This window comes from Leucopleurus acutus (genome assembly GCF_964270905.1).
Source record: "Leucopleurus acutus genome assembly, chromosome: 7".
NCBI lineage: Eukaryota > Metazoa > Chordata > Mammalia > Artiodactyla > Delphinidae > Leucopleurus > Leucopleurus acutus.
The window spans coordinates 35,047,291-35,061,410 of NC_139150.1; the positions used below are offsets into that span (position 1 = coordinate 35,047,291).

The following is a 14,120-nucleotide window of genomic DNA, read 5'->3' on the forward strand; positions in this document are numbered from 1 at the left end:
GTATGCTCCTCCTAGGGTACACACATTACTGATGGCAATCTGCTTATCTGTACCCACCCAGAGGGGCTGTGAGCATCCTGGCCAGGGGCAGAGGCTTGTCTTCCTCATCTTTATGAATAAGCCAGTGAATGTTTGTTGAACAAATATGAGCGGATGCTTTTGGCCCAAACTTGTCATCACTCTGTATGATTCAGGCAAAGATTAAGCAGCAGTTTATTTGAACACTCTAAATAATAAACATTTAAGAGGGGTGGGCAGAGGAATGGTAGGAGCTGCTCAGGGAAGTGTCCAGGGCAGGGCAGGGGGTCTGGCCAACTGGCCCGCTCACAGGGCAGTGGAGAACCAGAACTTCTGGGTCAAACAGAATACAGCAGCTGTGAGGGCCGTACACTGACGGGCCAAGAGTTTCACACTCAGGTCATGGTAGCCTCTCTCACAGGTGAGCTTAGCGGCCTCCACAAACTGGTGGTAGGTGTACACCACATCCCTCAGGTTCCCCGCTGCCTCTCTGTGTCGGGTGGAGCAGTGGCTGCAGGCTGTGAACTGGAAGCACAGGCTGGCCAGCTGGACCAGGTGCTGGAAGGTGTCGCGCACAGCACCCTGCATCTCCTCGGGGGACTGGTCCATTCTGATCACGTGCTGACAGCTCAACAGGAGCTTTTGGGAGCCCATGCAGAGGCGGCTCCGGCTTTCAGAAAAGTGCCAGGTGCACTTCTCGGGAGGGTGCGTGTTCCCATTTCCCCAGGAAGCTTCTAAAATGTTCTGTAATTCCAGCAAGCTCTCCGTGAGTTGGATGAAGCCCTCCGGGGTGCTGGCAGGGGCAGCTTTCAGCTGTCTCAGAGCCCTGGCGCAGTACTCTGGCCAGATGTGGCTGTTCCTCGACAGGGGCTCAGTGCTGCAGCTGTGGACCCGGGCAGGCCTCCAGGGCAGGGCCAGCTGGCCTCCTGCAGAGGGTGGTGAGGTGAGGGGGGCTGTGGGGTGTGCTTCCAGGCCCCTGTCTTCCTCCTCCGTCTCTGGCTGCAGGCCACGGAAGCACGTGGCATAGGAGAACTGGCAGCTGCACTGCTCCATCCCAGTTCTAGGGGCCACAGTCTCATTCACGCCTGCAAACCCCGAAGATGTGGCCGTCCTGAGACTGGCAGAAACTTTAGGATAGCTTTCTGGGGCAAAGCACAGGAAAGACTTCTCATTAGGAAGGCACATGCTAGGGCTTTTGTCTTTGCTTCCTGGCAGTGAACAATGATTTGAACCTTCTAAGTGGGGCTCCTCTTGGGAACACGGTAGTGGCTCTGGCAGAGAAGGCCCTGGATTCAAACAGACCTGCTGAGGAGTGTCCCTAGGGGTGGTATCTTCCCCTATCACATGGTTAGGTGGCTCTGCCTTGACCTCCTCCAGAGGGAAAGCTGATGAAATGGTCTGGTCCCTAAGCAAGAAACCCGGGTCTAAATCCAGCTCTGCCAATAGTTTTTGTTCTTGGGCCTGGCAGGCTTGGCCTGGGGTTTCTCTGCTTTGTCCTTGGGGGTCTCTGGGGGAATGTGGTGGGGTCTGTTCAGTCCTTGTTACAGGAGCCTCCAAGGAGAGGGAGGCTACCATGCCACCAGATGGAGCACTGACACCAACAGTCTGTGGAACAGCATTCAACACGTCACCCTTGGGGTCACCTGGATCCTTCTCAGATTCATCATGAAATAAGTTGGTGCCATTTTTGATTGTAACTTCTCTGTCATGTTCCAAAGATAGTTGTCCTTGCTGCTCCTCCTTCGTAGGGAAAGAAGCCATCTTCTCTTCTGAATGTATTCCACATTCACCACTTCTAGGCCTGTCTCGAGGAGACAACAGAGACCCTGTGTCCTGGGGGGCAGTTTCTTGCATATGATTTGTAAACAGACATCCCAGTCCTCTTTCTATCTGGACTCCTCCCAGCTCTAGTGTGTCTCCTTGAGAGATATTATGTGGCCCTGGGCTGATGGTCAGGCAGATTCTGTCTGGGTTCAAGTCAGCACTGGAGAGGGAGGAGGTGCTGTCCCCAAGCTCCATGGCAAGTTCTCGGGGGGCACTGCCATCCGAGTCTTGAAATGGAGATGAGGTCTGGGGAAGCTCTACCTGAGCCGTATCTGGGCCAGATAAGCCTGCGTTGGGACTGTGAGGAGTGTTTGCTGGGGAACTGGCAACACTGGCGGTCAGAGGGGCAATCCCAGAATTCTCTTTATGGCTGGGGTCAATCCGGAGGCGAATGGCAGAAATAGAAAACACTCGAGAGTCGATGACCGACTTGGTTTCCATGGTCTCAGGCTCCATCTCCATGGCCCGGGAGGCTGGGTTTTTGCTCTTGGTCTCCCTCAGGGGAGCCAGCAGCCCCAGGGCCTTGGTCTCCAGGAGGCCAGGCTCACCCTGCACGTCTTGCAGACAGGACACAGTTGGGGAGGGTGCACTGAGGGCCAGGTAGGGCTCCCGGTCATAGTAGCACACGTCGTCCACGCTCTCCAGGGAGGCTGATGGCATCAGGGGAAATGAGACCTGACAGGTGTAGTCGGTCTTTAGGAAAGACCTTCTTTTCCTCAGGGTCTTGGCATACTTTTTCACCCCTCCCCTTCTGCTTGGCTCTCTTCCCCCTGGCTCAGGATTCAGGCTGTCCTCAGGGCTGCAAGTGCTGGCCTTATTCTGTGAGCTTGTGGCACTGGTTTCTGCAGCAGAAGCAGCTCTGAGCCCTGAGAACCAAGAGAGAAAAAAGAACATGAAAAGCACAAAAACAAAGAGACTTGTAGATCTTGGGCTCAGGACTCAGGATTGCCTGGGTTCAAATCCTGGCTGGGCTGTGTAACCGTGGGCATGTTAAATCTTGAGCTCCTCAATTTCCTCTTCTGAAAGATGGGGATGATCACCGTGGTAGACCTTTTTTGGTTCTTGGTTGCCCAAGATCCATTGCCTTATCTTTTGGTCACAGTACCCCAACTTCCTTTTGGGGAATGACATCTCCCCAGTAGTTACAGTCTGCTGGAACTATTAATGAAGGGGCCCTATCCACATCAGCCAAGTGGTCAGATTTATGACCTAGAAAGTCAGTCACAAAATTTCCTAAAATTTCAAACTCAAACACATTGATTAAAAAAAAAAAAAAAAACACAAAAAACAGTAGAGCCCGTTCTTCGCAGCCACAGTATCCTGACAGTACAATGAAGAATCCTGCTACCCCACCCCCGATCTGGTTGCTGCCTGTGTCTGAACCAGCTCTTCACCTCTGCTGGCAATTCTCTAAGCTATCTTACATCCTTTCAACACTTTCTCTCTGTGCTTACATTAACCCAAGTCAGTCAGTACCAGTGGTGTCGATCAGCACTGCCATGCTGGTTAGATGACTTAGTACGTATCAAGCTCCTGGCACAAGGCCTGTGCCTAATGGGTGTGCACTAAAGGGAGCCAGTGCTGTCATTGTTATGATTGTCACTACATGGGTGAGGGTCCCAAGCGAGCTTTCTTTTGACAAAAAGTGGCTGTGACTCTCAGTCATGGGCATGAGGGGTCTTGCACATACCAGGATGGATCTTTCTGCAAGGAGATGCACTTTTGTGAAGAAGTCCTGGGAATCAGCCAGAAGGAATTAAGATCACAGGCTAGCACCTGAGAATCAGAGGGCTCTTAGACTCAGACCAGTGTTTTGCACCCTGGCTGAACTTTATTAAAAACTTCATCAAATCCTAGGCTGCTCCTCAGACCTCCTAAATCAGAATCTCTGAGGCTGGGATCTAGGAATATACAGTATTTTAAACAGGTCCCTTGGGTGATTTCGATGTTTTGGAATTCCAGCCACGTTTTGGAATTGCCGCTCTAGGCCACCTACAGCCACTGACCAAGGGTGTTTCTGAAGCCTAAAAAGGGAGAGGCTCCCACACTGAGTCAGGGGCCAGACCAGACCCCAGGCTCAGGAGTCCCAGGTCTGGGCTGTCTCCCCAGCACCTCACTGGCTCTCTGTAAAAGAGGGAGTGTCCAGTGTGGACCTTATATCCCTGACTGGACTCCCATAAAGGAAGGCCTTGACTGATGGTCTGTCTCACGCCCATCTTGCCTCTAGCATAATGGCTGAGCCAGAAGGGCAAGGCTGGGGGCATGGATGGCAGTTGGCTGGGTTCTGTGGGAAGCAGGGCACAATCTGGCCATAGGTTTCTAGGTCAATTAACGAAGTCAGGGTAGATGGTGGAGAGTGCATTCATTTATCCATTTAGCAGCAACCGCCAGGCACTATGTGCCAGGACACAGAGATGAGTGTGAAACGCACAGTTCCCACTCAAAGGAGTTTTCGGTTTAGTGAAGGAGAGAAACATCAATACAAAAATCACACAAATAAATATGCAACTACAGGCAGTGCTAAGTGCCAGGCAGGAAGCACCCAGGGTGTGTGACAGGGATGGGGAGACCTGCCCTAGTCCTGGCAGTCTGGTTAATATTCCCAGAGGAAGTGAATTTGAGGCCTGATAGATGGATGGGCATCAGCAAGCAAAGATCAGGGTGAGGAATGTTTCAGGTGGAAAGAGCAGCATGTGCAAAGGCTGGAAGTAGAAAAGAACTGGGCGCTTTCAAAGAATGGCAAGGAGGTCTGTGTGGCAGGAATGCATGGAGAGGGCTCAGGGGGAAGGAGAGAAACAGGCAGAGGCCATGTCACAGAGGGCCTCAAGAAGCCTTGCAGGGGCTGCTAAGAAGCTGGCCTTTCTCCCACGAGCAACGGGAAACCACTAGAGGGCAGGGCGCAACAGGAAAGGGCTGGAACAAAGAAAAGGGCTGCAGCTTCCCCAGCTCTTAGTAGGTCACCCCTAATGTCTGTGTGCTATTTTCCAATTTTTTTCTTCAGAGTTCAGAGTGAGAGTGTGTGTGTGTGTGTGTGTGTGTGTGTGTGTGTGTGTGTGTGTGTGTGTGTGTGTAAATGTCCCGCAAGGATCTCTGGTCAGCTTAGGAAGTCATTCTGTGTGGAAAGACACCCCACACCCTTTGTGGAGGAAGGGATGAGGATCCGGAAAGAAACATGATCCCCCTGCCTTATGTCCGGGTCCCTTCAGGGCCACCAACAGCCTGTCAGTTAGGTTCTTTTTGTTTCAAGGCCTCATTTAAAGCTTTGGGGTCAACAATGGCACAGCTGCTTCTCTCTGCTGGGCTGTCAAACCCTTTTCTTTCTGTGTAAATTCTGTCCATCTTACAATGCCTGGCCCATTTGCTGCCTCTTCTGGGAAGCCTTCCCTGATTCCCACTGTTGAATTAATGCCACCCATCTCTGCCTGCCCACAGTTCTCTGAACCTCCCTTGTAGCCCTTACTTGAGGTCGGGATGCCTGTAATGTGATCCACTGAGCCCAGCTGGCCCACCTCAAAAGAGAACAAGGACCGTGCTCTACCTACCTGTTTTCCCATCAAGCTTGGCCCCTGACCCCGGTGGGTACTGAGGAGCTGCCTGCACAGTCCACAGACCTGCGAGGGAGGGCTCACCTGAGAAGGCATCTGGGGGTGTGAGCTTGTCAGCTGCATCATAGTATTCCTCATCCGAACTGCCATCCTCCAAGGCCAGCGGCAGGCACAGGGCCAGCGCTTGCAGAGTGGAGCTGGGCTGGGCCTCAGGCCCTCCCTGCTGGGCCCAGGCTGCCAGGCCCCGACCCTGCCAGGAAGCTGTGCTGTCCGAGCTGTCACTCAGGTGGCTGGCGGGGGAGACATTGGTGCACAGGTTGTAGTAGTCAATCTGGCTGCCCTCGTACATCCTGGGGTCCAGCCTGACCGCGCTCAGTTCCGGTCCCCAGCTGAAGGTCTCAGGAGCGGGACTCTCAGAAAACTCTGTCTTCTGGCACTCAGGGTTGGCTCTCCGAGCCAGGTCCAGGAGACAGAGAAAGCCACTGGTTTCGATCCTGCTTCTCTCCTCTTGGCTGTCAGAATCAAGATTCTCTGGGAAGCCTACTGAGCCCAGGTGGAAGAAGCCGGAGCTGCTGGAGGAGCAGGCGTCCAGGTCATCCTCTTCCAGGGCATCCATGGACTCGCTTGAGCCACTGGTCCTGCAGCCTCGGCTCTCAGCGTTGGCCGAGTCCGAGGCCTCAGACTCAGCACTGTCTGTTTTGCTGCTGGCCCCGCAGGTGCTTGGGCCTTTCTCGGCCACCTCAGGCGTGGAGCTGTCCCCAGGAGGCTGCTCCTCTTCTACAAGTGGTCTGCAGGGGCCCAGCTTCAGCAGGTGTCTGTCAGAGAGGGGCTCCAACACGCAGTCCACTTCAGAGGACTCCTCGGAGTCACTGCATGCCCTGGATTCGTAGCCTGAAACACAGGAGACACCAAGGGTTCAAAACAGCATCTGGGGACAGGCAGAGGCTTATGTATCCTCCCGCCCCCTCTCTGCCTGCCCTCCCAGTTTCCAGATGAGAGGACTGAGGTTCAGAAGGGTGACAGGCCCAGGTCATGCTACACTGACTGACACAGGGTCCATGGGACTCCAAATTCCATGTTCTCCCCACAGTGTCAAGTCTCCTTTCCCACATCTATCTGAACAACCACTAAAGGAGACAGGATTACCTCCATATCCAAGGAGATCTATCTGTCCATGGAAACATCTGGGTATTTAGTTGGTTTCCTAAGGCCCTCCTAAAACTCTCAGCTCTGTTGTCCTGACTGGGCATCAAAATCAGATAGGGAATCATATTTTAAAAAACAAAACAGAATAGATCCCTGGACCTAGCCCTGATGAACTGAGTCTGATATCTAGGGAGTGAGGCCCAGGAATCTGTATTTTAGCAACTTTATTGGAGGTTCTGAGGCTGCTAGGCTGGCACCATTCTGAAGCCTGGCCTAGGGACCTACTGGTGCCACAGGGCTTTTAGGAAAGTTAAAAGTCATCCACTGCTGGTACTTGGGAGGGATTCATGGTGAGAGTGTTGGGGGGGGCATTGAGCCAGGTCTCCAATTTCTCATGCACCATAAGCCTCCAGGTGTGATCCTTCTAAACTTCTCTCTGATCACATTACACTCTATTTAAACCCTCTTTTGGTTTCTCTTGTCTACAGGGAAGCACCTAAGCTCTCCTACTAAGGTTGGGGCCTCTCACAGGATGGCCCTGATCCCCTCAGCAGCCTGGTCACCCTCTAACAGGATGGCCCATACCCCTCCTCAGCAACTTTGTCACCCTGTCACAGTGCAGCCCCCACCCCTTCTCAGCAGCCTGGTCACGCACTGCAGCCTTCCCATGCTCCAGCCACTACAGGGAGCTTCTCACACATCACGACCTTACCCTTCGTGTCATGCCTCCATTGTGTCCCCTCTGCTTCAAAGGATCTCTCCTCCCTTCTTTGCCTGGTTAACTCCACCATGTTCCTCATGACCTCTTTCAAATACCTCCTGCTCTGGAGGCCTCCTGTGACCACTGCCGCCTGCCCTGCGCCCCCAGCAGGCCTCCACAACAGCACCACTCCACGGGGCACTTTCTCCCTGACCATATTCAGAAGTATCATCCCTTGTTCATAAATTGTGTGAAAGACAAAGGTAACAAGCACACAAAATCTTCACTTCCTAATTATTTGACTTTAGTCTCATCCAGTATCTATGATTACTTATGCCTATTTTATCCACATGGAGGAAATGCCATGTAATGGTACGCTACCGAGCACCTCTCCCCACCTTCATGTTCAGTGACAGCACATCGGGAGCTTGAAATTAGTCAGTGGGGAGTGTTTATGCCATGGAAATAGGCAATTGCTTCAAATTAGCATTCTGTTTTGTTTTGTTTTATCCCTGCAGAGACAGTTGTTAAACATCTACCAGCAAACCACTGGGAAAATGCTGCATCAATAGTGCTGAAGCACCAAGGGAGGAAAGGGGGGGGTGAACTGGGAGGTTGGGATTGACATATACACACTAACTAATATGTATAAAATAGATAACTAATGAGAACCTGCCGTAGAGCACAGGGAACTCCACTTTGCTGCGCGGTAGAAGCTAACACAACATTGTAAAACAGCTATACCCCAATTAAAAAAAAAGTAGTGCTGAAGCAAAGCCTGGTAGAAACTGGGAGTTGGCCTGGGAAAATGTTCATCTCATCTGGCCTCCCCTACTTCATTCCTTACATCATATGATTTTCCCTTCTATCTCCAGGGACCCCCTTCTTCTAAACATGTGAGGTTGAGAATTTTTATTATAATTCAAGAAAATGCAAAAGAGTGCCCAGGAATGGGATGAGAAGCTAGGTCAGCTGTATTTTCTGAACAAATAACTGACATCTTGTTTTACTGGCGAAGAAAGATAAAATGCAGTGGATCTTAGAGATGATTTTAGAAAATACTGCAGGGAATCAGAGACCTTCCACAGCCTTCTTTGGCTTTAGGGGACTCTCAGGTACAAAGAAAGCTTCTCTATTTAGGATTTTGGAAAGATCAACTGCTTACTTCCACTTGGAGTCTCAGCTCCATTCAATGTACCACCTTCTTTTAGGCTGCCCTGATCTACAAGGCAGTGAAGTGGGCCTGTCCTTACTGGGGCAAGCCTCAGCGCCTCACCTTCTTCAGCGGATACCCGGTGCACCTGTTGTTTGTTTCCCGGCCAGAGGAAAACGGAGGTAACTGGGTCGACATATAGCCTGTAGTACCCAGCAATCAGGCAGGCTAGGTCTTTTGCACTGTTGGATTCCAGCAGCAAAGTCAGAACCTTTGAAAGTAAAGAGAGCTCTTATGTTTATAAAGGGCTAAGGGATAGTCTGAAGACTGGCAACAAGGCCATGTGGCGCCAGTGAGAGATTCCAACTAAATCCAGCCACGGTCCACAGGCAGGCCCCCTGGTGTCCCATTTTCTCATCTACAAGACTTGAAATGAGTGTGCACACGTGTGCACACCCACAACCACACATGCATGCACACACACTCACACATGCACAGTGGGAGCCTCCCATCCAATCTCCACAATGTCTCCTGTCCCCCTATCCCAACCACCCTACCCTGTTCATTCATACCATGGGGCCCCTTCAAGACCTGACCTGGAAAAGGAAAAGAAGCAGGAGCGAGCAGAGAAGGAGGAGAGGGGGATAAGAAGCATGAAGCACCAGCCCTGAGCATGTTGGGATTAAATCAAAGGAAGGCAGGATAACTGTAGGACCTTCCAGAGAGGCTCAGGAAGCACCCCACGCCATTTACCCATTTTAACTGCTGCCACCCAAAATCCTGGGCAGCCATTCTGGTCCCATGCATGTAATAAAACCCTCTGGTGCTCCCATCCAAGTTTCTGAACCCATCAGGAAAGTACATGGTCCAGCTCAGTTTATATAAAAAACCTTTTAGGACCTGTCCAGGAAAATGCACCCTGTTCACCACTTTCCCTTTGGTGGGACAGGATGGACAATTCCACCTCTTAAGCAAATGTTGGACATTAGACTTTCTTAATATCCAAACTCATATAAACTACCCTTGAATATTTAGCCCCAGATTCCAGAAGCTGGACTCAAAAATCTCTTCCCCATGTATTACCTTGATGTTCTGAAGATGCACTTTGACCATGCTCACTTTCTCAGACTCTTCTGTCAGCTCTACACGACTGATGTTTGTGAACTCTGCCAACGTGGACATGATGTTGAGTTTGCTGTTGATAATGTGGCTAATGCCATACTTGGCTCCAACTAGAAGGGCAATGTAGGATTCTCTATCCTGTAACTGCAGAAGGCGGGAAAGGGAATTAGTTTCCATTCACAAGCTAGTGAAAAAATACATTATACATGTAGGACATGATACCTCTCTCTGCAAACCCCTTGATTCTTATTTCAGGTCCTCACCACTCCCCTAGACTACCAAGTTAGGTAGCCTGGGCCCCATCTACAGATAAATTAAGTATAACTTTATCTCCCATAATACACTTCACAATAGAGAATCAAACCACAGGACTTTGACCTGTTCCATAAACACAACCATATAGTTTCACACCTATGTACCTATATTCATGCTGTGCCCTCCTCTTGGAATCCCTTGCCTGTCATCACTATCTACTGAAATCCTGACCCTTCTTTAAAAGCTTCCATCAAAACCTACTGCCTACAGAAAACATCGGCCTGACCTGCTCCTCAAACCACAACAGTCCTTTTCCTCTGTGTTGTTTTCACACCACATCCTCCGCACTTCTCTGATAGCACTGAGGTAAGACTTCTTACTGTAATTTTTTGTATTTAAGTCATATTCCATGCTAAGGTCCCTGACAACAGAGTCTGCATGTATCTACATTTGTAACCCCCAGTGCCCAGCAAGCACCCTGAGCCAGTTCAACGTGGTTGGTTTCTCCTCCCACTACCAGCTCTTTCCTTAGACAGGAAAGGTAAAGAGGAGCTGGGGATGGGACCTAGACAGTTGGCAGAGGGCAGGTTTAGCCCTTGGGAAAAGTGGGCAGTTTTTCTTGTACTTTCAAGTTTCCTTGCTGTGATCTAGTCTCTTTTCTACCATTTAGTCCTCTACTTGTACAAAGACTCAATCTATTTTTCCCTTCCTCTGACTATCTGATGCTCTTCCTTTCTCTCAAAACACTGATTCTCTTTTTCCATTTACATTGTTAGGTCAGCAGTCTGATTAAATTGACCCATCACTGCTGTAAATGACTGAGAGGCACACCAAATGCACTGAAAGGAGTTTTGCTATTATAAAATATATACATAAAACTGGTAAATTGTCTGGCTTCGTGCTGGAGAGTTCTGGGGCTGACTGAGTGGTGAGGGAGAGTTCCCTTAGGCCACACCCTCCATCACTGACTGCCGCAAAGCACATAGCTCTAGGCCTAGGCTCCAAAAAGCAGGCCAGGGGAGGAATGGGTAACACAGCAGGGGGCTCTTTTGCTTCTCTTTTCCCTTCTCACCCTTCCACCCCTTACTTCTTCCCTTCTTCTGAACAATCGGGGCCCCAGCATGGCAGTCAGTCTAACATTCTTATCTTTCCTTCGTGATTTCCATTTTTTCCTCTTTACCTTCATATACCCAAAGCTCCAGGGTAAACTTCTTACAGTACCCTGCCCTCAAAACGCCTTTCCTCTGTACTGAAATCTGGCCAAATCCAACCTTCTTGCCTTTCCTTAACCCCTTCTTCCCCACTCAACCTGAAGCTAGCAGTGGTGGCCTCTGTCATCAAACCCCACAGCAATGGTCCTGTGCCTCTTGTGGCTTTGCTTTGTCTTGTTGGGTGCCTTGCTCCATCATTTTAGGGTGGGAATCACATCTCATTCAGCTCTGCCTCCCCCAGCATCTGTCAGAGGGCTGGCTCTAAGCAATGTCTTGATAGACACTCCCTAATGGCATAATATTTAGTTTCCCAAACAAATTCTAGTCCATGACCCAGTCCTCAGGAATTTTAGGCTAACAGATACATTGATCTTCAGAGAACCTCTTGCAACCTTTATAAGGGTAGGACCCTACAGTTCTTTAATACATACCATTAAAGTAGCATTAAAGATTTTCCCACCATATGTCTTGAGTTCCCCAAGGATCTGTAGATAATTTAAACGTAGCTGGGCAGCAGAAATAAGTTGCTTAAGTAAGGAAAAAAGAAAATGAAAAAGACTGTTGAAGTCAGAGTTTTCATTTGTCTAAAATGCAGTCAATGTTGAAAATTCTTTCCCTGAGGTTTCACAACAGACAGCTGTGTGATCGACAGGGGCCATGGCTACATTACCTTCTGTCTGGGTTCCAGCAAATTCTGGTTCCTCTTCATGTGGAAGCTGATGGCTTTCTTGATGTCTTTTCCTTTCATGTTTCGTAGCAAAGTTGGAGATATAAAGTTCTCTATTCCCCAATCCTTCCTGCCACAAGACATTGGAGACAAGGAGGCCCATTTTTACAGTGTACTTGACTCTAATGAAGAGCATAATTATATTTGATTCAGTACTTAGTGATCTAAGAATACTGTAATTATAAGCTTCTTTTTCAGCAGAAGATATATATGGCTGGTTTTGTGGAGTGTATGTAAATATATACATGAAGAGTGTGTGTGTGTTTGTGTAATTATCTATCTATCTATCCATCCATCCATCTATTCAAACACACACACACTCCACAAAAACCAGCCATTCAGGAATTAAACCCCATGGTCATTCTAGGAGCTCATTACTCATCACACCTGTATAGCACACTCTCATGGGGCAGCACATAGCACCTGTGAATCCCTGAAGCCATGCTTCAGAATGATGCCAGCCTAACAGCCTCAAAACCTCCCAACAAACTCATTAAAAATACAGATTCTCAGGTACCACTCCCTAGAGATTTGACCTAGTATATCAGGGGTAAGGCCAAGGATTTGTTTTATTTTTTTAAACATAATTCCCCATCCGATTTTGATGCTCAGGCAAGAGGTTAGCAAATCGGGGTGACACCACACAGAGCAAGGTGAAATTTTAAGCTGAGAATCAGGAGGTATCAGAACCTCAGGACTTGAAACTACCCTAATAGGAATCTAAGGCAACACGACTGGTTCACACCAAATGAATCTTCAAGGCATTCCTGCCCTCAGAAGAGCTTTATGCTGAAGTTGTCAACTGATTTCCCGAGACATCCTCCCAGGAACTGGGAAATTACAAAGGGATCCTGTGTCATTCCATCTGGAGTTGGTTTCTGCCCCAGAGGGAGCAGCCAGGTTCTGATATCTGGGGAAGCCAGGCTGGGTTGGACAGGGTGGAGAGGGAAATGAATGGGAAGACAACAGACAGATGGGTAGGTGGGTGACTATCAGCTTTCTGTGAATCCGGCCATCCTGGCCCAGGGCCAGCCAAGTTACAAATGCAACACAGCTGCTGCTGGCGGGACACAGAAGTCCCCTGCCACTCACTCTATGTATTTCAAAGAGATCTTCTGTGGCTGGGCACATGCGTAGATCCGCTCCTGGATGTGCAGGGCCGCGAGCCGGAGCGCAGAGCTGCATTTCATTTCCACGGCAAAGCGCTCCTGGAGCACATCGCTGCAGCTCTAGGAGAGATTAGATCAGAGGAACTGGGAAACAAGAACAGATTGTGTTCCTTGTTCTCTCAGGTGAAAGGCAGCTTTGAGACCTGGCTCTGCCAATTCTGGGCTGTGTGACCTTGGTTACTTGACTAAGACTATCTGCGCACTGGTACTTCCCCTTGATAAATGAGGATAGTCACATCTATCTTACATGGCTTCTCTGAGGTTTAAATTAGATAATGCATTTGAAAGCAGGTATAGGGACGCTGTGTTATTCAAATATAAAGTACTGCTGCTGTTGTTGTTATTATTTGCTGCCACCATTTTTATAAGACTTTGGACAATCAATACACCTAGTTATCTCATCTGTAAAATGGTGATGTCTCCCAAATGATTTTTTCATCAGAATAAAAATGACATAATAAACCTCACCTAAGGAAGTAGAGCAGGTGGAACACCGGGCTAGGAGGTCAAGGAACCCATTTTTGGCTCCACCACCAAATGGGGAACCCAGGCAAATTATGTGACCTTTCCAAGACTCAGTTTCATCATTTCTGAAGTAAGGCTCTGAAGTACTAATGCCCCTTTTAGCAGTAAAAACTGTAACTCTAAAGATCCTAAATGGTATTAGAAAATGTATCATCTACATTGAGGACTAAGCCTTAATTTCATTAATATATTGCAAATCTCCTAACATAGCGACTCAGTAACATTAAAAGGAACGCTGAGGGACAATCAGGCCCACTCTCCCTCAGATAAAGATAATCCCTACCAGGGAGCTGCTTAATTGCCTTGAGCTCATGTTCAAAATAACCCAATGTGCCCCCTTCGAGAACAACCACTGTTATTTTAGGAAGGGCAGACCGGGTCACCTGCAGATAGAGGTATTCAAAGGCTACTGGGTCTTCTTTCAGGAGGTCCAGGGGGTCCTTGGGAACAAAACACACCCTGAAGAGGCAGCGGTAGTCATGTGACTCTTCCCTTTGTACCACCTGGGATGCGTAAGAGAGACACGATTCACCTTCTGCTTTTGTTCTCACAGTTATTCCACAAAACAACTTTTTTAAAAAGACAATGAAAGTCCCCAGAGATTTCAGTTTTAGTGCTTCCCCAGTCAGTGCAGACCTTTGCCGCCGATTTAACTTTCCCATGGGTATAAAATGTAAAAGGCTCAAAAGAGCAAAGTTTCCCATTGATCCCATCAACCCCTTTCC

General features: G+C 49.1%; 1 protein-coding gene across 2 annotated transcripts in view; it reads right to left on the reverse strand.

Annotated features, from left to right (window-relative positions):
- Positions 1–324: 324 nt before the first annotated feature.
- Positions 325–14,120, reverse strand: part of FRMPD1 (FERM and PDZ domain containing 1) — a gene marked incomplete at both ends in the record, with an annotated part of 45,858 nt that continues 32,062 nt past the window's right edge. The window contains 8 exons of one of the 2 annotated variants that reach the window (XM_082843675.1): positions 325–2,699; positions 5,472–6,278; positions 8,510–8,657; positions 9,470–9,652; positions 11,406–11,501; positions 11,645–11,771; positions 12,794–12,930; positions 13,779–13,898. In XM_082843675.1, coding sequence (XP_082699801.1) covers positions 325–2,699; positions 5,472–6,278; positions 8,510–8,657; positions 9,470–9,652; positions 11,406–11,501; positions 11,645–11,771; positions 12,794–12,930; positions 13,779–13,898 — 3,993 coding nt within the window. Of the gene's footprint in view, positions 2,709–5,471; positions 6,279–8,509; positions 8,658–9,469; positions 9,653–11,405; positions 11,502–11,644; positions 11,772–12,793; positions 12,931–13,778; positions 13,899–14,120 lie in introns of both variants that reach the window. The other variant, XM_082843674.1, reaches the window with a different exon arrangement.